Consider the following 24,351-nt stretch of genomic DNA (forward strand, 5'->3'; position numbering starts at 1 on the left):
TAAAAGAATGGGCTGGGTGTGGTGGTGATGATGGTAGAGGCTCGGGCAACTGCCTGATGCAGGGACTTTCTGAGTAATTCAGGCCCGTTGACCTAGTTGTCCTAACAAACCTTAACTTTATGGAGGTAGGTGGCAAAACTGCTCGCTTTTCGCAAGAGCCCTGCTAGTGTTGAATGGGAGACGCCCAGAAGCAGCTGGCTTTGCCCACCTGAGCGGGCCTACCTGCCTCAGGGGTCCTGCTGGCCAACAGCTAGAAAATAAGTCACCTCAGTCACCCACAGGTCCTTGCCTAGTAAGAGCTCCATCGGTATATGCCAGTTCAAAACACAAGAAAGGAAGAAAGGAACGCAGATCCTCGTAGAAACACTATTCATTGTTGAAGACTGCTATGTTTAAGGCAAATGTCACACATACAAAACAGAGATGAACGGTACCGGAACAGTATTTACGACGAGTTACGAGAATCCTGGGGGAGACATCTTCAGACAATGAGAGAGTGGGACTTTTCCCAGCCAGGTCACTCCTGGTCTGATTGCTCTTGTGCACGGAGAAACAGACAGAAAAACAGCACCTACTCCCTCCCAGGGGAGGGGGTGATCACCATCGGGAAGAACCCTGCTTCAGGCCGCGCACTCTCTACTGCATTTCCAGGTACAGCATAGACAACCTGCAGTCACTGGGTCTCACTGCGCAGCTCTAATGTCCTTGTTTTGTGAAATTCACCATTAGAAACAGGAAAATCAGGATGCCAAAGCCATTCAACTTGCAGTTAGGTCACCTCTATCCAAACTCAAACGTGCCTGGATTGGAGCTCAAACAATATATTTATATACACACACACATACATACGTGTGTGCACATACAGCCATAAATCTGTGGAAGAGGGAAAGACGAACTATTCTAAAGCCTTAGAAGCAGTGAATGTCCATTTGCAGTTTGTAATCAATGTGATTGTCTCCCCCTCTGAAAACAGAAGGGTATCAGCAAGCTCTAGCCAGGGGGTAAAGGTTTTGAGACACCTCAGCTCAGTTCCTGGTCACTCCAGGCGTCACAGGAAAGGGGCGTGGCTTCGCTGGTTTAAAGATTTGGGGGAGCTGGGTCAGCTCTGTCCCTCATGGCTCCTCCCCAACCCACCCCTTCTGCTTAGGCTCAGGCCTCCGATTTTATAACAGAGGAGTTTGACCGTCTCTGTCCCATCCACCCATACTCATCGCAATGGAACACACATCACAAAGGTGTGTGTCCCTTCTGCAGGGCCTGGGTGACAGCGAAACCACAGCAACAGGGAAAACAAGGGAATGGCCGAGGGTGAACATTTGGGAGCTTTGATGGCCTGTTGATGGGGTGGCAGAAACGGTGCCTGGGCCTGGGAGTCACAGGGAAGCCAGTACCTGGAAATGCAATGACAGGGGAGATGGCTAGTTCATGAAATCTTGGAGGATCTAGGAGAGGCTGCCTCTGATGCTGTGGAGGAAGTACACAGAGAACGAGCGGCGTGAGGAAGTGGCTAATGCACAGAAAGCAAAGCCCCACTCATAAAAGTTGTCTTCACCAGGAGACCAAGGGCTTTGGAGAGAGGTATCACTGAGGTAAAAAAAAATAAAAATAAAAATATCTCTGGCCGTTTTGGCTCAGTGGTAAGAATGTCAGCCCATAGACCGAAAGGGCCCGGGTTTGATTCCGGTCAAGGGCAAGTACCTCAGTTGCAGGCTTGATCCCTGGCCCTGGTTGGGGTGCATGTGGGAGGCAACCAATTGATGTGTCTCTGTCTTCCCCCCTCCCTTCCACTCTCTCTAAAAAAATCAGTGGGGTGGGGGGGGGGGAAGGAAGGGGGATAGACCCTCAGGAGGATTAACAACAAAAAATAGTAGATTGAGAAACCAACCAGGGTCCTGCAGCAGAGTGGATGGCGAGGAAGCTATAGTGTTGTCAGAGGCCCAGGTCATGAAGCTGCAAACTTCCCCAGGGCTGGGAGGAGAATGGGAATGTGTGTGTGTGTGTGCGCATCCTGTCGTGGTTAAGATGCTTCCCTTTCCCCTGCAGGCTGCATTCCTGCTCCTTTCTTTGATCTCAGCACTTAACAGTTTACTCAATGCCTCTGACCAGAGAAGCCAGCAGCCCTACCACCATCTGGAGTATTTCTAACTTGACAATGTGCAGCAGCGCCAGTCCACCAACAACCCTTGAACCAGAAGCCAGCTGTACCTAATTGTAAGCACAAACTCTAACACCCGGAGTCCCAGCTCAGCGAATTCCATTCAAGGCGAAGAATTTGGGAATTTTCCAATCACTAAGGCTCGCAAGGCAATGTGACAGAAGACTGCAAACCCCCTAAGTTTGCCTGGAAAGCACCCACCGCAGTGACTGGGTGCAGTGAAGGGCACATCTGCGTGTTCCCAAGCTTTGACCGAGCCTGTTGTTTCCCCGAGCCTGGCAGCTCGCTGGCGTGTTTCAGACAGACCCGGGTGCGCGCACATGGTTGCATCTAGACGGGGATCAAGCTGAATGTCAGTGTCCTAGTCCCCAGGAAGCAGTTCTGGCTGGGAAGCCCACTGCCTGTGCTGAGAAGTGATCCTCAAACCGGTGATTGGGCCAACGCATTGCCCGGAGGCTAAAGTCGGTGAGGGCGGTGGGCGGCGCCCGGTGTCCGGTGGCTGGACTGACAGGGTGGGCACGACCGATGGCAGGCAAGCTGGAAGCCCAGCCCCATCACAGAACCGACTCCTTGGATTCCAGTTCCACGGCGCTGGCAGCAGGGCCGCCCGCGGGGTTCTGGTGTGTCACCAGCGGTGACGTCTCCTCCTCTGACTTGCAGTTGGGGATGGCTTCCACTTTCACCTCGCTCAGTTCCTGCGCCCCTTTCTTCATGGCCTTCTGATTCAGGTGGTGGAGAATGCCGGCGCCCAGGGCGTCCCCCTCCACATTCACCACGGTGGTGGTCCGGTCCCTGGTGGGAAAGGAAAGGTAGGCAGTCCAGCCAATGCCACCGGCGGCAGCCACCTGGGGGCAGCCCCGTCACAGGCCAAGGCCACGGGGAAGCTGTGACCTCCGGGGCCCCTGCTCTTTCCCAGAGTGCATGCTCCTAAGGGCATAAGGCTTCACTTTATCAGTGGTTCTCAACCTTCCTAATGCCGCAGCCCTTTAATACAGTTCCTCATGTTGTGGTGACCCCCAATTTCATTGTTACAAATTGAACATAATTAAAGAATAGTGATTAATCACAAAAACAATATGTAATTATATATGTGTTTTCCGATGGTCTTAGGCGACCCCTATGAAAGGGTCGTTCAACCCCCAAAGGGGTCGCGACCCACAGGTTGAGAACCACTGCAGTCTAGGTGGACTTTCTTGTAATTTTTTTTCTTAAAAAAGTCATAGATACTCATTGTAGAAAACTTGGGGGGGGGGCGGGAAGATAAGTATAAAGTAGAAAACAACAGTCACCCACACTTGACAACTCTGAGTGAGCCAGCACTGCCTTCTTGATCGTTTCCTTCCAGTCTCTTTCTATGCATGTATTTTGGGTGTAACAGACGCCATCATCTAAGTTACATAGAGCCGAGATGGAGGATAGTGTAGATATGGTTTTGTGTCCAGCTGTTCTCCTACTCATTTCAACACTGCATCTCTGCTGAATGTCAGTCTCCAGATGCACTCCGTGGCCGTGGCAACACCCCCTCACAGAGAATAGCACTGGCCTTTCCAGAAGCCTGTCTTTCCCTGGATTAGCCTGATAACCGTCCTCCTTCCCTGGAGCTCAGAGGAAGTGCTGTGCTTTCCCACGGGGAACTCTCCCGTGCGCTGCGCATCTGCGAACTCAATCTCCACCACAACTCTGGTGCAGGTTCTATTATTATTCCCATTTCACAGGTGAGCAAACAGTCCTGTCACACAGCTAGTAATGGCAAAGCTGGGATTTGAACCCAGGTCCCTGGACTCTAAGGCTCATTTTCTTATCCACATGCTCTGCTGTCCAACACTAGTACTTCAGCTAACCTTCCCTATAAAATAGGTATCGCCCCTACCTGAAAAAGGTATCACGCAACTCAAGAAATCAACATTCAGAAACTGTTCTGTGTCTACAGGAGCTCTGCCGATGGCTGTCCGAATCACACCTCCTTCCTACACCTCCTCCCCCGAGCCCAAGGCATTCCCATTAACCGGGATCATCTTCCCTCTCCTCACAGAAATCACTCTCTGGGCATTTCTGGCCAAGGACTATCATTCCCAAAGGCTCACTGCACCCATGGCTATGACTCCTACGGAACCAACACCTTCCACAGATTTTATTGCCCACCCCCCTCTCCCCCCGTCCCCCGGGGCCTGCGACCCATGCTTTCCCGGATGCTCTAAGCAAGTTCTCGGTAATAATATTTCATGGTCATTCATGAGCCTCTGACTCATGTTGTTAACTTTTCCTAGCTCTAAGTTTTGTCTTGCCAGCTCAACTGTGGGCTCCTTCACAAGGCAGGGAGTTTGAAGTTTCTCCACACGCCTCAGGTCCAGGGGAGTGCCAAGCCCCTAGGGAGCTCAATACAGACTTTCCTTTGTTCGATGCCCTTAGGACTTGCTACTTACACAATCCAGTCCACAGCCAGGATCAGAGAGAGATCACGAGTGGGCAGCCCAATGGCCTCCAGGATAATGGCGATGGTGAGGACTCCTCCGGCCGGCACGCCTGCCGCTCCAACACTGGACGCCGTGGCTGTCACTCTAGGGATGGCACAGCAGGGTCACCATGAACACAGAGCATGGAGGGGGCACAGAGAAATGCAGAACATGGCAGCCATGGCGCGGCAACGGAAAACCACGTGACCCTAGATTCCGCCCGATGAGCCTGCGAGGGACAATGCACTCTCTCCGAGTAATGGATTCACACTGTGCTCATTTCATAAATGAGACGCCGTGTCCTGGCCAGATTGGTACTTAGCAGGATTTTTCAAAGGAAAACACAAGAAATCCCTCAGGTTCTGACCCAGGCCTAGAGTTAGGAGGGAGGAATGAACTCACAGAATCGTGAAGATCTGCCCTGCCTTCAGCTCGATGTTGTTGAGCTGGGCGATGAACACGGTGGCCACGCACTGGAAGATGGCCGCGCCGTCCATGTTCACGGTGGCCCCGATGGGGAGAATGAACCTGCTGATGCTCTTGTCTACACCGTTGTTTTCTTCGATACACTTCATCATGGAGGGAAGGGTTGCTGAGCTGGAAATGGAGAAACAACCGACCCTGAGAACAGTGCTTCCAAGGGCAACAGACCGCTCGGCTCAGGCCCTGGACCGGAACCACGAGCACCACCCTCGTTTCTGGCCCTTTCCCCCGGAATACAAGGAAAATCACAACGGCTTCAAAGTTTCTGTCACAACGTGGGTTTTTGTCAACTCCCGAAGCATTCAGAACCCGACTCACATTGACCTGCTGTGTTACTTACCTGGATGCACCTGTTCCAAATTTCTCAAGAACCACACTTGACCTTGTGGTACAAAAGGTTCTCAAGAGAACAAAGAACTGTTGACTCCATATGTGCACCTTCTCTCTTGACACCCCCCCCCCAAAAAAAAAGTACAAGGCAAAAAAACCATGATGATTTCTTTTTTTCTTTTAGACCAAGAAGCAGAAATGGCTCTGAACATTTGGAAAGAGTAACTGTGTTCACAGATAACGGGATAAACGAAACCTGTTCTCTCCAGCGGCCTCTGCGGCCTCCGAGGAGGGTGGCTGGCGCAGCTGAGGAGCAGGTTTGTTTCTGTCGAAGCCAGAGAACCTCACCTCTCTAATCCTTTGTACCACCACAACCTGGTCATATGACTAGCCCTTCAGGATGGGAGGAAGCATGCGGTAGGGACGCAAAAGCTAAGCAGGAGGGTGAAACAACGTGCTGCCACCCTTGGAAAGTTTTCTTTAATGTATTTCGAAAGCCCCCCACTTTTTTTTTTGAAAGATTTCTGATAACGACAGGTACATCTTTTATGCTAAATTAGATAATCCTAGAGAGCTGAGCAGGCATCCCTCACCATGATGCCTTGGTCTTATTTTCTAGTCATGCATCCAGAGGGAGAGCTGGACAGGTAACATTCTAGAAACTTCCCTGCAATGCATTTTGAGTTAAGTGGCTGCTTTCTTTTACTCAGGCAAAGGGCTTACTAATTAGGGTGAGGACCCACAGCTCCTATGGCCTCAATAACGATCAGGTTGACTGTCAAGGAGCCAGAAGAAGAAGAAACAAGGCAGTTCCTCATTTTGCAAACCCAGAAATCCATTTCCCTAAGAGCCGTGGGGCTGATAACACAACCAATAAGACCAATTTAGAGTTTTCAAAGAATGAAATATGTTAAGATGCCAGCTGTGCATCTACCATTGGGCTCACCTGGTTTCATATCAACACAGCTCAGAGCCATCAAGGGCTCCCGAAACCCACTCACCTGGAGCAGGTGGCAAATGCTGTCGCAAATGGTGTGAGGAGGCCCAGGAGGAACTTGAATGGGTTTTTTCGTGTGAAAACAAAGTAAATAAGCGGCAGAACAATTCCTCCATGAATAAAATGGCCCAACATAGATGTAAAGATATATTTCCCAAGGCTGGTCACCAGCACGACAATGTCCTTCATTTCCACAATCTTGCTTCCAACCAGGAACATGATGCCCACAGGTACATACCTAGGGCATGAGCACAAGGTACTTGTCAGTAAGAGTGATGTGATGTAGGGGCTGGGAGACGCAGGCCCTTCCCCACTCAACACAGGGACTTTCAACTAGGCGGCCTTCATCTCCCCCTAGGAGGATTCTGAGAAGGAAAGGGATGGGCCCATTTTACAGGCTGTGAAACTGAGTAAAATTGACATGATACATCTCCATGGGTAACGGAGTCAGGATCAGAGCCCAGGCTTCTTTCCCCTTGGATATGATGTTCTTAACAGATGGATGTCACCAACCTCAGGGACTCCCAAGTGGAAAGGCAAGGAACTGCTCGAGATCAAAGCCTCTGGGAATGTAGTTTGACTTTCGGCTTTGCTCAGGCTTGTTCTGAAAACTTAGAAACACAAAAGACTAGTACCTATTTCGTAGAACTGAGACGAAGCTGGGATTTTTGTGAGGTTTAAAATTCTTTGTGATTTGGAAAACATGATTCTGTGGGAGAAAGTCATTAACAATGACCCTCTGGGGACACTCCCGGAGCGTGAAGATATTGTTTAATGGCAGGACGAGAGGAAGGAAGGGAAGGAGCAAACCAGGGGAGCTGCAAAGAACCAAAGTCAGTTGTCTTGAATTTAATCTAAACTGAGGAAGAATTTTATAACCATTGGCTTTTTTTGATAAATTTTATTTATTTTTAAAAGATTTTCAAAAATTGATTTTTAGACAGAGAGGGAGAGGGAGAGAAACAGCGATGTAAGAACCAAACATCAATTGGCTGCCTCCTACATGCCCCCTACTGGGGATCGAGCCTGCAACCTGGGCATGTGCCCTGACTGGAATCAAAACTGTGACCTTTCAGGTCTACAGGGTTAGAAGTCAGTTCAGTTCCTTCTTCAGATGGAGAGAGGGGGCAGCGGTTGGAGGGGCACAAGAGCGACCTCTGAAAGTGCTGGCAAGTTCTGTTTCTTTTTCTTTTTTTTTTTTTAACATATTTTATTGGTTTTTTACAGAGAGGAAGGGAGAGGGATAGAGTTAGAAACATTGATTAGAGAGAAAGATCCATCAGCTGCCTCCTGCACGCCCCCTACTGGGGATGCGCCCGCAACCAAGGTACATGCCCTTGACTGGAATCGAACCTGGGACCCTTCAGTCCGCAGGCCAAGGCTCTATCCACTGAGCCAAACCGGTTCGGCAAGTTCTGTTTCTTGATCTGGATGAGTGTTTGCTTTTTGATAGTGATAATTCATTAAGTTGTGCACATGTTTTAAGTACTTTTCCATAAGTAATACTTCATTAGGGAAAAAAAGTGAAGGCTGGGGGCAGGACCCGGCAGGAGATCTACCTCTGTGTAGTGGTTAGTAGTCACTATCAGTGACCATGTCTTTTCTTTTAATCCAAATTTTGGGAAGATTCTAGACAAAATAAACAACAGAAAACAAACAAAAAAACCCAGGAAAGGAACTGACCTGTGATGACAACACTTTTTCCTTCCTGGAACTATTTCTCTCCCCAGAACAACAGTCATACGAACAAAGTGTCATGTTTGCAATGATAAGAGTCAGCCTCTGGAATGTTGGTTGAGCAAGAAAATTTGGTTGAGCAAAAGAAACACCACCAGTGGGGGCTTTGGACTTGGCCTCCCACCCAATTCCAAACTTTCCTACCAAATTCCAGGCTTCTCTCCTGGAATTTGGTCAGTTCAGGTGCCACCTCAATGCCATTGAGAGAGAGAAGTCCTGGGATATTTAAGGATTGACAGTTAGGAAAATTCTTTGTGCATGAAAGGATAAACTAGTTTCCTGACAATGAATGGATAGACGCTAAAATCCACAGAAATCTGGCTTGAGTGAAACAGCAGGATGAAGCTGACGAGGGATGGCCACTGGAATTAGTATAATTTCTGAGGGATCGGGTCAAAATTTTACCTTTTAGCCAAAAATCAATCTAATAATTTTGTATTAAACAATTACACTTTTATCGATACTACCTACAGAAACATTTAGGTTAAAAAAAAAAAGACTATTCCAAGTTTACATATGCATGAATCTGTCCTCCATGTAGTGAAATACGATAGTAAAGGGCCCCTCTGAAGCTTTAGGTCTATCAGTTTAAGATAAATAAGCCTTATTTCACAGAGCAGATAGCAAACTTATGGAATTCATTGCTCCACAAGATGATATGGGCATCACATATAATATGGGATGATGGTGTAAACCCATAAGTAGATCACTGATGATCTATATATATATAAAAGCCAAAGCGACTGTCCGATCGTTCGACCGGTAGCTATGATGCACACTGACCACCAGGGGGCAGATGCTCAATGCAGGAGCTGCTGAGCTGCGGTGACTTGGCAGCTGTGGTGACTTGGCAGCTGCGGTTCTAGGGTGACGCACCCTAGAGGAACCAGAGAGGAGGGAGCCTGATTCTGGGGTGCGTCACCTGAGAACCGCCCTCTCATAATCAGGGACCCCTTGGGGGATGTTGGAGAGCTGATTTCGGCCCGATCCCTGCAGGCCATGCTGAGGGACCCCACTGGTGCATGAATCCATGCACCAGGCCTCTAGTAGAACCATAAGGGGTCACTGTGGGTGCTGAAGAAGTAACTGGTAACTATGGTACATGCCTCTCTGAGGTCCTGGACAGGAGGGGAAACTGCCTCCACCTTCATCACACCAGGACCCACCTGGGGGTGCATCAACGACATACAGAGCCCTGGGCCAGGTGGTGACCCAGAGGTGACCTAGAACAGCAGAGTCAGGTTCTTTTCTGGATGGAGGAGAGATAAGAGGGAGGGTTGGCAGCAGTGGGGAGGGCAGCAAGACTCACCACATAATCCACGACACCAGCACCATCGTCGCCTCGTTGAAGGCATTGAAGAAACGGATGAGCTCTTCTCCTTCAGAGCCTAGTTTCTTTAGGGCCACTCCTAACATGAGGGCAAAAAGGACCAATCCCAGAATGTTCATCCCTTCGATCTCGGTGCCAAATGGGATCTGCAGGATCAGAGTGGACACAGGGTCCAAGTTTACAACATATGATTGTAAAGATGCATTTGCTTTGTGTCTCCACCAGGCTGAAACACTATGCCCAGAATGAGAAAAGGTTTGTATTTTCTTTAACCTTAAGTGATTTCGCAAATCAAGGGGTAGGAAAGTCAAGAGGGAGATGGAGTGTAAGGATACAGAAAGTCAACAAAAATTTCACCTAGTTGCTAACTCTAAAAGCTGTTCAAAGGCGGCATGGATTGAAGCAGAAAGCAGTGATCTCCCTGTTACTGGATATATTCAGGTAGAGGTTGGACAAACAATTACTTCAAAGGGTTGCTTTTAAAAGAAGAGCTTGTTGCTGAAAAGTTCCTTCAGATCAAGAATTGATGCCTATACCTTCACCTCCTAAATGTCAATAATTCTTTTTGCTGCTAGGCTGTTAGGATGGCCTCTGAGCTGACGAAAGTCCCGAGATTTTTCATGATTGACATGGATCTCTTCAGGATATTCGTTCCTAAATCACTGACTTTAAATGTAGGTAAAATGCACTCTTTATTCTTCCAGTAATGCGGAATCTCACGGCTGCAAGTATATGTTAGGCAGGCATTTTACTCCATCAAACACATTGTGAAATTCTGAACAGGAAACATGCCGGTCAGCATGGTGAAAAGCACAAAGAGCATTTTTACCAGAGTTCTAGTCTGACTTCTAGTCCCAGCTCTGGTATTAAATAACTTCTCCGAGCCTCAGGTTCTTCATCTGCAAGATGACGTGAATTGGATTTAATTCGTAGCTTTCAACTTTCTTAAGTGGAACTTTTCCTTCAATCACAGAAAGGCGGGTAGTACTCGGAGTCCCTCAGCCCTGAGGAGGTATATGTGTGGAAAAAGGCAAAGTACCCCTTCTTCCCAGACAGTTCTGGGGCTGGACTGAATAATCTTTGATGTCCCTTGTCCCTTCCTGCTCAGTGTCTGGGAAACAATAGGTACTCAAAAATATATGCGTGAATGAATAATGGCTAGAGTAAGTTAAGCCCCTAGAACAAGTTCTATGTGTAGGGGTAGGGTAAATCACCTATTAATGATATTTCAGGATAGCAGAAGGGTGTTATAAAATACTAGAGGCCTGGTGCATGAATTCGTGCACCGGTAGGGTCCCATGTCCTGGCCGGTGATCATTGGGGCCGATGGGGGCCAGCTGGCCGGGGAGGGACCGTGGGAGATTGGCTGGCTGGGGAGGGACCGCAGGAGGGCTCCAGGGTGTGTCCAGCTCGTCTTGCCCAGTCCCGATCGACCAGACCCCAGCAGCAAGCTAACCTACTGGTTGGAGCGTCTGCCCCCTGGTGGTCTACCAATTGGTCAGACACTTAGCATATTAGGCTTTTATATATATAGATATTTTAGGAGAGGGGACATTAGTTCCAATTCGATGAAGTAGATCCACTAAAGATTGCAAAGCTACAGACATTAGACTTTGGCCATGTTGGTAGATAACCCAAGAAACAAACCAAGACCATGTGCTTTGAACAGCCCACCCAAACCCCAAAGTTTTCAGCCCTGCTTGGGAAAAGATGCATTGTGTGGGCTCCTGCAATGAAGAAGCATTCTTTACTTTATAAGTATTCATCACAAGTGATCTTACAAAGAGCTTTACCTTTTCAAGGGTTATGTTTCCATTGCTCATGTTGTGGGGGTCCATTTGATAATCAGTTGCATACTGTGAGTGAGAGAAAGAAAAATCACTGTCAGTGCACAGGGGAAGATGGGACTGAATAGCTGAGCCTCTTGCTAGTCTGTCATTATTCACCTTGAGTGTTGGGGGCATTGCTCCATTGGTTGGCCTGACCTTAAGACCAAGGCAGCATGTACTTCAAGAGGCCTCTGGGTTAGATAGGGAACCAGGGAGAATGTCCTTATGCCCTTGGACAATGGTTGGTAGGTCTGCCCAATTGCATGCTGAGAGCTTGATATTTCAAACACCCGAGAGTTCACAGCATTTAGAGAACCGTGGTATTGATTCCATAATGCCCAAGTTCACTTTTCAATGTGTCCATTTATATGTATTCATTTATTTATTTATTATTTATTTTTTTATACTTACAGTATTTTGTATTCATTTATTTATACTCGACTTGGTTCCAGAATTTGTTTGAACATGACTGCTTTTCAGAATCTATTTCTAATGGGTCTGAGCCGCTACTTTGCAAAGCAAAGGATGTCAGGCGAGCTGGTGTTTCCTGGCTGAGTCTTCTGGGAGACCCACTTCTCTAAAGTGAAACACTAGCCTTTGGCCATGTTGGCCATGTAGGCCGTGTCTCCAGCTTTGGCCTACAGCAGACTGCACATATTTCTGCACAGGTGTCTCCCAGTGGCAGCAGGCACAATCGAGTGGAATCTGTTATGGAACACCCTTCCTGGCCTGTTCTGAGGACAGCTGACTTCTGCACTGTCAAGAGCAGTGCGTTAGGAGGCCCGGACCCGGAGGCCTGCTCTGTGCCCGCCTTTGAGGAGCTCTGGTCTCTCTCAGCTTTGACTGATGGAGCTTTCACACACACTGAGGTGTTCAGTGGTCCTGTGATCAGGATGGCAGGAAAAACAACACTCACCCCACATGTGACATGCACTGAAACCCCATATGCCTTTTCTCTTTCTCCTACCTCATGTTGTATACAGAAGCCACAGCTGTGCTTATATGCAGATTTGTTTTGTGTTTTTTAAAGAGAGAGGCTATAATTAGAAACAGAAAAGTCTTTGCTTATTAAGGGCAATCAGGTTAGTCCATCTAATCTAGACCTTCATATTTCTTCTCTGTGTAAAGCATGGCCACAGGGATGTTACTTAGAGTATTGCTAAAATTAGGGAAAAACTGAAAACAAGCTGAATGTCCATCAATAAGAGACCGATGGAGTAAAATCATGGTACACTCATACAGTGGAATACAACCAATAACATGTGCAGGGGGGTTATTTACTGATGTGAGAAAATCTTCACAATATACGGCTTTGAGAAAGAGTTTAGAGTGGAAAAAAAAAGTTTAGAGTTTACAAAAAAGTGGAAGAAAATAAAATAATCATCCATATTCACCTCCTAGAGCTACCCATGAACATTTTGATATACATCCTTCAGATCTGTTTTTCTCTATGCATGCCCACATGTTTAAAAAATAATCATACTAAATATGTTGTATGGCCGGTAGCTCAGTTGGTTAGAGCATCATCCTGATATTACACCAAGGTTGTGGGTTTGATTCCAGGTCAGGGCACATACAAGAATCAACCAATGAATGCATAAATAAGTGGAACAACAAACTGAAGTTTCTCTCTCTCCCTCCCTCCAAAACCAATAAATTAAAAGAAAAATCTTAAAAATAAAATTATAAAAGAGAGTTTACAAACAACATATTTAGTATGATTATTATTATTTTTTTTTTAAATATATTTTATTGATTTTTTACAGAGAGGAAGGGAGAGGGATAGAGAGTTAGAAACATCGATGAGAGAGAAACATCGACCAGCTGCCTCCTGCACACCTCCTACTGGGGATGTGCCCACAACCAAGGTACATGCCCTTGACCGGAATCGAACCCGGGACCCTTGAGTCCGCAGGCCGACGCTCTATCCACTGAGCCAAACCCGGTTTGGCGTATGATTATTTTTTAAACATGTGGGCATGCATAGAGAAAAACAGATCTGAAGGATGTATATCAAAATGTTCATGGGTAGCTCTAGGTGGTGAATATGGATGATTATTTTATTTTCTTCCACTTTTTTGTACTTTACTTTTCCTTTTTTTGCAATGAGCATATACTTCCTTTATAACCCGAAAAAAGATAACATTATACTTGAAAAATATTCTAAAATATTTAAGAGAGCCCCAAAATGTGATCTGAGGGTATTTCTCAGGTGATATGAAAAGATGTTGGAACCAGTGGGATATTTTAGAAAAACGTTGAGTTTTGCTTTGTTTGTTTGATTCCAGGGGCCCATCTATAAAACTTAGACCAATGTTACCAAGTTTTGTTAACACCTTACCTAATTCTATAGCAATATTTTATACAACCTCCACCCCCATCAAAGGTTCATAGTTTTAACAAAGCATCAAGCCTTACCGTTTTAAAAGTTGCAACCACAAGATTTGAGGGAAACAGGTTTCTGTTGGAAAAGGAAGCATTTCATCAGTATTCTTAAAATTCAGCGAAGTATGTGCTTTAAGATTGCCCATTCCCGACAGCCTCACATACAGTATTCCTCCTCTCTCCACCTCCAGCAATTACTATGGTCTTCTGCTTGTCCAAACACCCACCTATGCCTCGGCTGCTGGGCCACCATAGAAGCTTGAGTGCCCCAATTTTTATTTCCTCTCCTTTGGGGTACTATTTGATATTTATGCTCAACCAAACCAGAGGAACTGCATCCCTTTCCTTTCCCCAAGAGGGTAAGCCCTGTTGCAGAGGTTTTGAATGGGGAGTGGTGCTGCTCCACAGTGAAATCCACGGGAGTGTTTTTATTGTGGAAATAATTGGAGGGCATTCCTGGAATTGGGGGAGTGTGTGGGAAAGTGCCGGGTGCCAGCCATTCACTCTGCTAAGTACAGCAAAGTCCTGTACAATAAACGGTCCCAAGGCCCTCACCCTCATGTCTTCCAATATCTTATACCTGCAGATGAAACCTTGTAATTCCCTGAGCCTAAACTAACCCCCAAACAAGGCAGTTTTTGCCTAATTTGAATCTATTCTGAATTTTCTAGGAGTGCAACTATTGTATAAAATGTGGGATAATTATTCTTTTGTTTTGTTCAGAATGTTTCCAAGAATTGTTCATCTTTCTGAAAAAATCACATTGCCCAAGGCAAATGGTAAGATCTGAGTCCTTAACAGCACACATGGTATCAAGTTTCAGTCTGTATTTATAGCTGTGTCATTAACAGTGAATCTAAATTCAGAAGCAAGCACTTCATTTTTGAGCATTTACATATTAAAAACCATTATTTTTTATTATAAATTATTCTTTTTACTTTTATATTACAGTTAAGTCCTATCAATGTTTTGAATAATGCAAATAGGTAAATTCTGTTTATGAATCTCATTTCAAGATGAAGGATATAAAATATTGTTACAAAAGCAGAGCAATAGAGCTGAGCTAAGCTGTGTTTTGAAACCAACGTCTATTCGTGCAAACAGTTTTACTGAGGGCCTCCTTTGGGTCAGGCTCTTGCAAGATTCTGTTCTTAATATGTGAGAAAATCCCCCTGACAGTCCATCTGTTCTACCCACTTCCTATAAGAATAAGTCTAGGAGCGTAAACAACTCTGGATCATCCTTACAATATGAGCCAAATTTACGCACTAATTTTTACGCCTGTGGTTGAGTTGTTTACCTAACACTGGAATCTCCAGGCAACTATTTGCAATGTGTTTGGTTTCAGAGGGAGGCCGGTCTGACTGCAACCCACCTCTGCAAACAGGTGGTCCCTGGAAGCCACACCTTTGTGTAATACCTTCTCCTTGAGTGTGGGTGGGGGCCTATGACTTTCTTTTACCCAAAAGAATGGAGTAAAGGTGATGGATGCCACTTTCGTGATTTGGTTACATAAAATTGTGGCTCCCAACGTGCGAGAAGACTCTCTTGACTGCCTTCTGGGCTTGCATGTTTGATGAAGCAAGCTGCCATGTTGGACAGGCCCATCTGGCAAGAAACTGAGGGTGGTCTCTGGCCAACAGCCGACTAGGAGCTAAGGCTCCCAGACTGAACTTCAAGGACCCAAATTCTGCCAACAGCTGTGTGACCTCAGAAGCGAACACTTCTCCAGTCAAGCCTTTGGAGGAGACCTTAGCTGTGGCCAACACCTGCTTGCAGCTCTGGAAGAGACTGGCGCAGAAGACTCAGCTAAGCCATGCCAGGATTCTTACCCCACGGATACGGTGAGATAACGCATGTGTGTGATTTTAAGCTGCTAAATTGTGGGCAACTTATTAATTTGTGCATTAGATAACTCGTGTGCTAGCCAACAGGGTTAATAAGATAGAAAATTTCATGACACTAAAGTTGGCTTCCACAAGACAACCAGTATGTAGAGACTGCAACACAGCATTTTCCAAATCTACTTGTCTGTGAAACCAGAATTGCTTTGAACATATTTAGAGAATACCAGCTCGTACACACCTGCATTTAAGCAGGAAAAATGTGATCATCAGTTAAATTAACCATTACAAAATGGTGATCAGAAATTTGAGTTCTATCACAAGCATATTTACTTTAAACAAAAAAGGTAGAAAAGACTAGCAATGTGTACTATTTCTTAGTGTATAGATGAATAGCAACTTACATTTGCCTGTTATTTCCATTACCAAGCACCTTTCTTACATATTTCAAACTTATGGGGTAGGTTTGGTATCTCATTTCTATATGCTATACTACTTAGAAGCAGAAGTCGGTCCTGTGGCAAGAATTTCCTATTCTACCCTCACCGCATGACAACCCTCAATAGTTCTAGGACTGAGCTGGCCACTAGGTTCTCTCCCTAAGAGGGCAAGGAAGTTAAGAACGAGCTGGGTTAGAAACTCTCCATCAATCTCTATGGGGAACAACTTCTGCTGGATGTACCTTGCATCCTTAAGGATTAGCAGTTTCCTCAATTGGTACAATACAGCCTTCCCGACAGCCTTGAAATAACACTCTCTTCCAAAGAGCAACATGCTATTTGTTTAAACCTTGCTAGTTAACCTGCCTGGTCTCCTTAGCATGAGCAATAACCAAATACTGTCTCACCCACATAGACCATGACCCTCACCCAGAACTTCTAGACCAAACAGCCACTGACACACCGACCTGTTTTCATTCAGTCTACAGTATCTAGTCTACAAAATCCAATGGGAACAGAGAGGTACAGACAATACTAGAGGCAAAACAACAACTCCTGTCCCCCCCCACCCCCCCACCCAAAAAAAATCAATTTCCTTAGAAGAAAACAATATGTTCTTGCAGTTTCTTACAAAGTTAAGCATACACTTACCATATGACCCAGCAATTCCATTTCTGGATATTTACAAGAGAAATGAAAATATGTCTGCAAAAAGGGCCTGTATGGTTAATAATAGGGGTCCTCAAACTATGGCCCGCAGGCCACATGCAAATACAAATATTGTATTTGTTCCCCCTTTTTTTTTTTTACTTCAAAATAAGATATGTGCAGTGTGCATAGGAATTTGTTCATAGTTGTTTTTTTTTAAACTATAGTCCGGCCCTCCAACGGTCTGAAGGACAGTGAACTGGCCCCCTGTTTAAAAAGTTTGAGGACCCCTGGTTAATCTTAAACATAATAGCCCCAAACCCAAATGTTCACCAACAGATGAATGTACAGATTATGATAAACCTGCACAATGGAATCCTACCTGGCAATAAAAAGAAACCAACTACTCATATATGCAACTGGGTAATCTCAACAACATTGTACTGGGCAAACATAGCCAGACAAAGAAAAGCACATGCTGAATGGTTCTATTATTAGGAAACTCTAGTAAAAGCAAAACTAATCTGTAGTGACAGAAAGCAAAACTTTCTCCGGCCAGGGGCGGAGAGTGGGCATTGCTGAGAAGGGTCCTGGGTGGCAGGAATGTTCAGCGTCTGGACTGTGGTGATGGTTAAGGGAGTTCTCTATTGGTAAAAACTCACTGAAATGCACACTTAGAAGAGGTGTGTTTCACTGTATGTAAATCAGTCAAAATGCTTTAAAAGTTAAAAAACAACAACAACAACATATAGTGCTAACTGCAAAGGGGATTTTACAACCAAAAAAATTTACATTCAGTGGAATGACTGAACTTTCTTTAGATTATACAGCTCAGCTTTTTTTTCATGCACCCACACAATCCTATTCCTTTCCCTTGGTCCCTCTGGTTGCCACAGACCAAGAAGAGGAGCGGCAGGCCCCTCCTGCCCATACCAAGGGGCAAAGAGCTGAGGCTGTGGTTTAGTCAAGCAAAGTATCTGACAGACTGTGTCTTTGCTATTGTATCTAAAAGTCATTGCCATACTCGAAGCCACCTAGGTTTTCTCCTGTGCTATCTCCTGGGAGTTTTACAGTTTTGCATTTTACATTTAGGTCTGGGATCCATTTCGAGTTAATTTTTGTGAAGGGTGCTGGGTCTGTGTCCAGATTCATTTTTTTGCATGTGGACGTCCAGCTGTTCTGGCACCGTCTGTTGAAAAGATTATCTTTGTGCCATTCTATCACCTTTACTCCTTTGTGAAGGATCAGTTGACCATATTTATGAGAGTCTATCTCTGGCTTTCTATTCTGTTCCATTGATCTATTTGCCTATTCTTCCACCAAAATCACAGTCGTGATTACAGTAGCTTTATCACTATAAAGTGTTGGGGTCGGGTAGTATTAGTTCTACAACTTTGTTATGTCTGCACTCTTCTCACCCCCTCTCCTCTCAAACACACATGCTGCTGTGAGCTCGGGATTTTTCTTACTCCTGAGCTCTCCTGTATCCAAGGTGCTCACCATCCAAGCAGTTTTGCTTCCCAGAGCTCTGTCTTAGGCATTTTCCTCCAACTCCTCACATTCACACAATAACTTTGCGGGCTTTTAAAATAAGGAGCTGGAAGGAATTTTAGCGGTGACCACGTTCAACCCTCCCCTCCGCTCCCCCACACTGTTAGCACATGGTGACACCACAGCTCCGAGACCAGCACTGTCCAATAGAACTTTCTATATTTGTGCTAATATGGTAGTCATGTGGCTATTGAGCACTTGAAATATGGCTAGTGCTCTTGAGGATCTGAATTTTAAATTTTGTTTACATTGAAAATTTAAATGACATATTTGAATTTAACTAGCCTCTTGGGGCTAGTGTCTATCAGATTGGACAGTGCAGGTCTGGAGTACAGAGATCAGAGTCTGGAAATCAGAGGCCAATGCTCACTGCTGCACCGCACTCAGCCTCACTGGCTGTTTGGGTGCTTCTAACTACTGAGATCTTCATCTTGTTTAAATTCTCAAATATTTCCTCTTTCTGTTATTTGATCCTGAGACATTTACTTGAATTACATAATACCAACTATACATTAGACCAAAGTTTCTCAAACATTAGTCCGTGAAATCAAATGTATGGGCTCTCACCAGCATTTTATAAAAGATGTAAGACATGAGATAGAATGGAAAAAACCAGCATGTATCACATTTACAACACTGTTTTATGAAACAGGTATTTCAGGGTGGGGTCGGGGTGCATATGTGTGGATTCCGTAACCTTAAATGTATTTCTTCCTTGTCACTCCCCAGTCATCTCAGTGGCTGCTTTTGATTGGGGGCTGTCCTGCACCTAAGGCAGGAAGATGGTGGCTGCAAAGAAGACAAAAAGTGTTGCTGGAATCGATCACCTCTAGGATCCACCTTGTTATGAAAAGTGGAAAGTGGATGCTGGGGGACAAGCAAATTCTGAAGGTGATCGGAGAAGGCAAAGTGAAACTGATCATCTTTGCCAGCACCTGTCCAGCCTTGGAAATCTGAAATAGTACAATGCCATGTTGGCCCAGACTGGTGCCCATCACTATAGTGGCAACAATACTGAACTGGGCACAGCATGTGGAAAATTCTACAGAGTATGCACACTGGCTACCAGTGGTCCAGGTGATTCTGACATCATCAGAAACATGCTAGGACAGACTGGTGAAAAGTAAATCATGCAAAATTTTTCTTTAATAAAACTGGCCAGAAAAATATATTGGTTAAAAAATACATTTCTTATAGTGGGTCGAAATCAAGAACATTTGCAAAAATGCCAAGACCATACTACTAAATCCAGAGACACAAATCAGACCAAATTGGGAAAGAATGAACAGGCATGCCTTTCCAGAGCTATGGGAATCTCTAGATACATTACTTAGAAAAACTGGTATGAGCCGAAGTTGATCTGGTGACGGTAGAACTTTAGTTAGCGGTACTGTTCAGACTCATGCAGCTCACAGGATGCAAAACTTCAGTGTTCCTTCTTTACTCTTCTGATCCTATTGTCAAGGGTGGTATGCATTTCCCTGTTCTATATGAGAAGAATGTAAAACAATTTACTTTTGCTTGGGTGTATTTTTTGTTCCAGAGTATTCCCTTTAAGTTATAAAATTCTTTCCCTATTTATGAAAATTTCAAAGGCTCCTTAGAACAGGATATGGCTCACGCTATATACATCTGATACTTATTACCCCTGGTGTTTATTGTTAGAGCCAGCTAACAGGATGTGCTCCTTCTGATCCTGGTACCCCCTCTCCCCCCCCCGCCCCAAGGCTGGGAGCAGAGGAAGGGCTTCGGTGATGGGCTCACACTATTGTGACAGTGGGGGGTGGGGGAGTAATACACCCTCTTTTTAAGGCCCACATCCAGTTTTAAATTCCAGCTGGAAAGGTTAATGCCGGGCCTCTGCGGTGGGAGACATTTTAGGAAATAAGGCTAAGAACAACATTCATTCTCTGTATCAAGTAGCCTGAGAGGCTGGAATACACTAGAATATTAGCACGACACTCAAATATTTATCCTCATAACAAGTCTAGGTAGTAGATACTATTATTTGCCTTATTTTACAGATAAGGAAACTGAGGCACCAAGAGGCTACATGACTTGTCCACACAGCTAGGAAGTGGTAGAGCTGGATTCAAACCCAGGGAATTGACATCAGTGTCTGCTCTCAATCACTACCCACACTGTCTCTCTGGGCGCGTGTTCTTTTCAGTACTTGAACTAGTCGGGTAGTCTCCTGAGTAGAAGGAATGGTGTCAAGTTAAAACCTTTTTTTTAATTACAAGCTCCTATTTTAGTGAGTAGTTTGGCTGAGAAACCTCCATGGATTTGGATCCTTGTTAGATTTGCTAAGAGTCTTCATCTTGCCAATAGAGATACGTAGGCATAGATCAAACAACCTGCATGGCCAACATTTAAAAGAAAGTATGCACTATTCACTCTCTTGACTGTGACCTAGGGGCTAACATTAGATCGCAGTCCCCAATAGGTTTCTTTGCATCTTTGCACCCACTGAGAAATGTGTTCTTCGCAGCTTGAGAGGCATCCTATTCACACTAGTCCTTGAGGGAGGAAATTAAGTCCCTCATGCCTCCCTTGGTGAAGGGAAAGACTCAGAGCACAGTCCATTGTTGATAAAATGAGCACAAGAAAAAACATAACTCCTAGAATAAAGGGCAACTGGCAAAATCTCAGTGGTGCTTACCAGGAACATGGAGCGCCTGCTATACTTCCGCAAAAGACAAGGCCCAGGGCGGTTCTTCTGCCAGAGCACACAGAGCCTCAGCCCAGGAGCTGTCCTACCTGCCTCCTTTGCAGATAAGTCTTTGGTTTCCCATTTGAAAACTACAAAGTTTAGCATCCAGATGAAGGTTGAGAAGCCAGTTGCCTCAGTGCTTTCCATCTACAGCTGAGGTCAATTTTGGAGACCGTAACAGGTAATGCAGGGAGAAAAGAAACTGGAACATCACGGAGCACATGTGAGGCTTTCTGCCCCATTTCAGAAATCTGTGTTTAGTTTGGACTTTTCTCCATTTTCCAAATTTCCCATAGTGTTGATTCTATTAGTCCAAAACAGTCTGTCACTGCTCACTTCTTTTTCTCCAGGCTCCACGTGGTTCCCAATATACCTAAAGACTGCAAGGTATCTTGAGTTCCCTCAAACATTCTCTCCCCCACCTCTCTGCCAGCCCCCCATTTTAAAAAAAATATATTTTATTGATTTTTTACAGAGAGGAAGGGAGAGAGATAGAGAGTTAGAAACATCGATCAGCTGCCTCCTGCACATCTCCCACTGGGGATGTGCCCACAACCCAGGTACATGCCCTTGACCGGAATCGAACCTGGGACCTTTCAGTCCGCAGGCCGCCGCTCTATCCACTGAGCCAAACCGGTTTCTGCTAGCCCCCCATTTTCTCTCATTTATTTCAAACTGTAAAAACAGGGCCATGGCCATTAGTTGTGTAAACCCCAATCGCTCTGTAACATGGCTCCATTTATAACAAGAGCAAACATACATTGGGCCAGACATAACTCATTTAATCCTCAAAGCAATTCTGTGAGGTAGGTACTATCATGATCCCGATTAGGAAAATGAGGAAGCCAGGGCACCGGAAGTTACGGGCATGCCCTAGGACTCCGAAATAAGCATTGTTAGGGACTAGGAACTTCCACCATGACTGGGTTCCTGATAAGCTAATTCTGTGTCTTTGGTGCCAAAATATTTCGTGTTGGATGAAACGTCGTGGGTCACACCCAGCTTGGAGAGTCCTGTATTGTGCCGGGACCTTAGGCATAAAAGCTGCAGCCTGCTCAGGAAGGGACTGTCTGGGACTCTGCCACCTGACAGCTACTATCCACTGTCCTTTCTCAGCTCTCAAAGGCCTTGCTCCTAGTGCAGGCACCTCACACCCACTCCCGTCTCCTTTGTTATTTCTAATCCATTGTGTGGGAGGAAATCAAACCACTTGGTAATGGCATTCTGGATTTTCTCAAAGGCATAATGAGAATCGATTGGTTTCATTTCTTTTTGACTTGTACTTACAGCTTCAAAAATCAAATTAGAAATTGTGGCAGAGAGACCCCGTGGGATTTGGGGCCACTCCCCGACCAGGAAAGGTCATGGACTTTGGCAAAGCCTGCACTGCACGAAGTCACCAGAGACCTTTCCCACTCCTTCCAGGTGTTTTCAGTTGTGGGCAGTGACCAGGTGGGGGCCTGCTGCATGACTCAGGTGTTTACTGGCAGATTCTCATTTCATTCACGTGCCCACAGGCAGGAAGGACTGCGCCCCGCCTTTGCCAAGGAACATGCCCAGAGTCACTTAAAATGGACACCTGTACGGATTCCTTAAAGGAAGCAATTTTAAAATTTTTACCCAGGGTCTTCCCAGACCCAGGAAGTATTTCCACGTGGCTCAGGACTGTTTCCTCTCATAAGCTGCTCACGGTGAAAGCCACGTCTGAGCAGCTGCACACGTGCTTTCCTTCACCGACACCGAAGGGGCTCATCTCCTTTTAGAGGAAGTGGCCATCTGCCTCGACCCTGTCAAACCCTTACCTGGTTCCTCTTTTGACCCAGAGCAAACATTTCTGAGACTGTGGGACTAGACTGGCAGCGTGGTTTCATTACTATCGCATGTTGACTTGGGGGAGGGGAGGGTGGGGAAAGAGAGCCCTGAACTATGGAGTCCAGAGTCCCCTGGTTCTTATAATCCCTCTTTTGATCAACTACTCCATGACCTTGAGCAAATCACTTAATCCCTCTGTAGTTCAATTTCCTCAGTTGTAAAACAGGATCACACCGCCTAGACTATCTGATCCGTGACCTGCTGGATCAAATGGGGTTGTCTGTTGGACGCATTATGAAACACTACCTATCCCCAACAAGGTTCTTTTAGTCATTTCCTGTATCTGCAATCCCAAGTCACTGAAAAGTCTGCACCTACACTGACCGTTATGCCATGATACTGGGTCACCATTCACTTCAGAAGCAGGAGCTAAAGGGGCTTGGATCTAAAACTAGGTAGCCACGATCAGAAAATAAGAGATCTCTTCTGGGGATGGTGGTAATAAGGGACCCCTCAGGTCACCCCCCCCCCCGTTCTTGGCCACTGCCCCTCTCTTGGAGATGAGAATGCTATTGAGCCTCCGATGGGGGTACAACTCCCTCCCTGGACCACTGATCCTTGCAAAAAATAATCCTTTCACCCCAATATCCGCTTTCTCTCCTGGGACAGATGACAGATACACTGAAGAGCCAAAGGCACTCTCAACCTCATTAGACTGTTTTCAACACCAAAGTGAGTCCCCAAACTTTAAGGATTTCTCAAGACTCCAAATATCAAGCTGCCAGACACTAAGCAAAGGCTGTGATGCCATCAAAGTCCTAACAGGCTACCTCTACCTGCCTTTTAGGGAAGAAATTTTGGTATGAACTTTCTGGTCCGCCTCACCAGAGATTTTTATTTTTCAATGTAATGCCTTGGACTTTTTTTTTTTTTTTTTGGTTGTCACTGCTGTAGTTTCAAATGAACACTCTGTCTGTTCAGTGGCAGACCGCTGTCACATTTTCCAGAGGGAGAAATGCAAACAGCAGGAAGCCCAGTCACTTTGTCCAGGGTTTGCTGTTTTTTCACAGCCTTAGCAATGAGGAACTTTGCCTCAGTGACTTAAGACTAAACAGACCTCTACCAGGCTCCCAATCGGAAACCTGGAGCAGGAGCCAACTGAGCTCCTCACTCAGCTGCATTTGGCCAGGTCAGTAAATGCCTCCAGGCTGCAATTTTCCGTCTGTGAACTCTGAGCTAATGGAGAAAGCAGGAGAGGCTGACTTGGGTAAACCAGAGAAACTACCCTAGTCTCAGGGTTTGAAAGGCAACTTGTAAGCGTCACAGAAAGTGACTCTTTCCCTCTGCTCTGGAACTCACATCTTCCCACAAATAAAGCCCCTTGAAACTCACAATACTGTACAGTGGTCCTGACTATGGGTTGGAGGGCAATCTTTTTAAAGCCCCCAGGAGAGGCTAGTCTGGGCAACGGGCCCCACACAACTAAGCCCAGCCTTGTTATCCTTGGGTCTTCTGACCAACACTTCAAAAAGTTGCCAGCTTCCTCCCCGCCAAAGGGCTGAAGCAGAGAAGGCCATAGATTACAGGCCAGGATGGCTCAACAGGCAAAATTTAACCAATGCGCCCGGAAGCTTTCCGGGGACT

The 24,351-nt window shown here is 45.7% G+C and overlaps 1 protein-coding gene and 1 pseudogene across 2 annotated transcripts in view; one reads left to right on the forward strand and one right to left on the reverse strand.

Annotated features, from left to right (window-relative positions):
* Positions 1-352: 352 nt before the first annotated feature.
* SLC1A4 (solute carrier family 1 member 4) overlaps positions 353-24,351 on the reverse strand; it is a 25,282-nt gene continuing 1,283 nt past the window's right edge. The window contains exons 2-10 of one of the 2 annotated variants that reach the window (XM_014446719.2): positions 19,859-19,869; positions 15,005-15,074; positions 13,733-13,775; positions 11,279-11,341; positions 9,465-9,631; positions 6,423-6,656; positions 5,011-5,205; positions 4,579-4,713; positions 353-2,947 (exon numbers count right to left, since the gene is read on the reverse strand). In XM_014446719.2, coding sequence (XP_014302205.2) covers positions 2,710-2,947; positions 4,579-4,713; positions 5,011-5,205; positions 6,423-6,656; positions 9,465-9,631; positions 11,279-11,341; positions 13,733-13,775; positions 15,005-15,074; positions 19,859-19,869 — 1,156 coding nt within the window. In that variant the 3' untranslated portion in view covers positions 353-2,709. Of the gene's footprint in view, positions 2,948-4,578; positions 4,714-5,010; positions 5,206-6,422; positions 6,657-9,464; positions 9,632-11,278; positions 11,342-11,431; positions 11,563-13,732; positions 13,776-15,004; positions 15,075-19,858; positions 19,870-24,351 lie in introns of those variants that run through there. The other variant, XM_023746289.1, reaches the window with a different exon arrangement.
* On the forward strand, positions 18,920-19,497 carry LOC102426342 (annotated as a pseudogene).

The sequence above is a fragment of the Myotis lucifugus genome, unplaced genomic scaffold, assembly GCF_000147115.1.
Source record: "Myotis lucifugus unplaced genomic scaffold, Myoluc2.0 scaffold_6, whole genome shotgun sequence".
Taxonomy (NCBI): Eukaryota; Metazoa; Chordata; class Mammalia; order Chiroptera; family Vespertilionidae; genus Myotis; species Myotis lucifugus.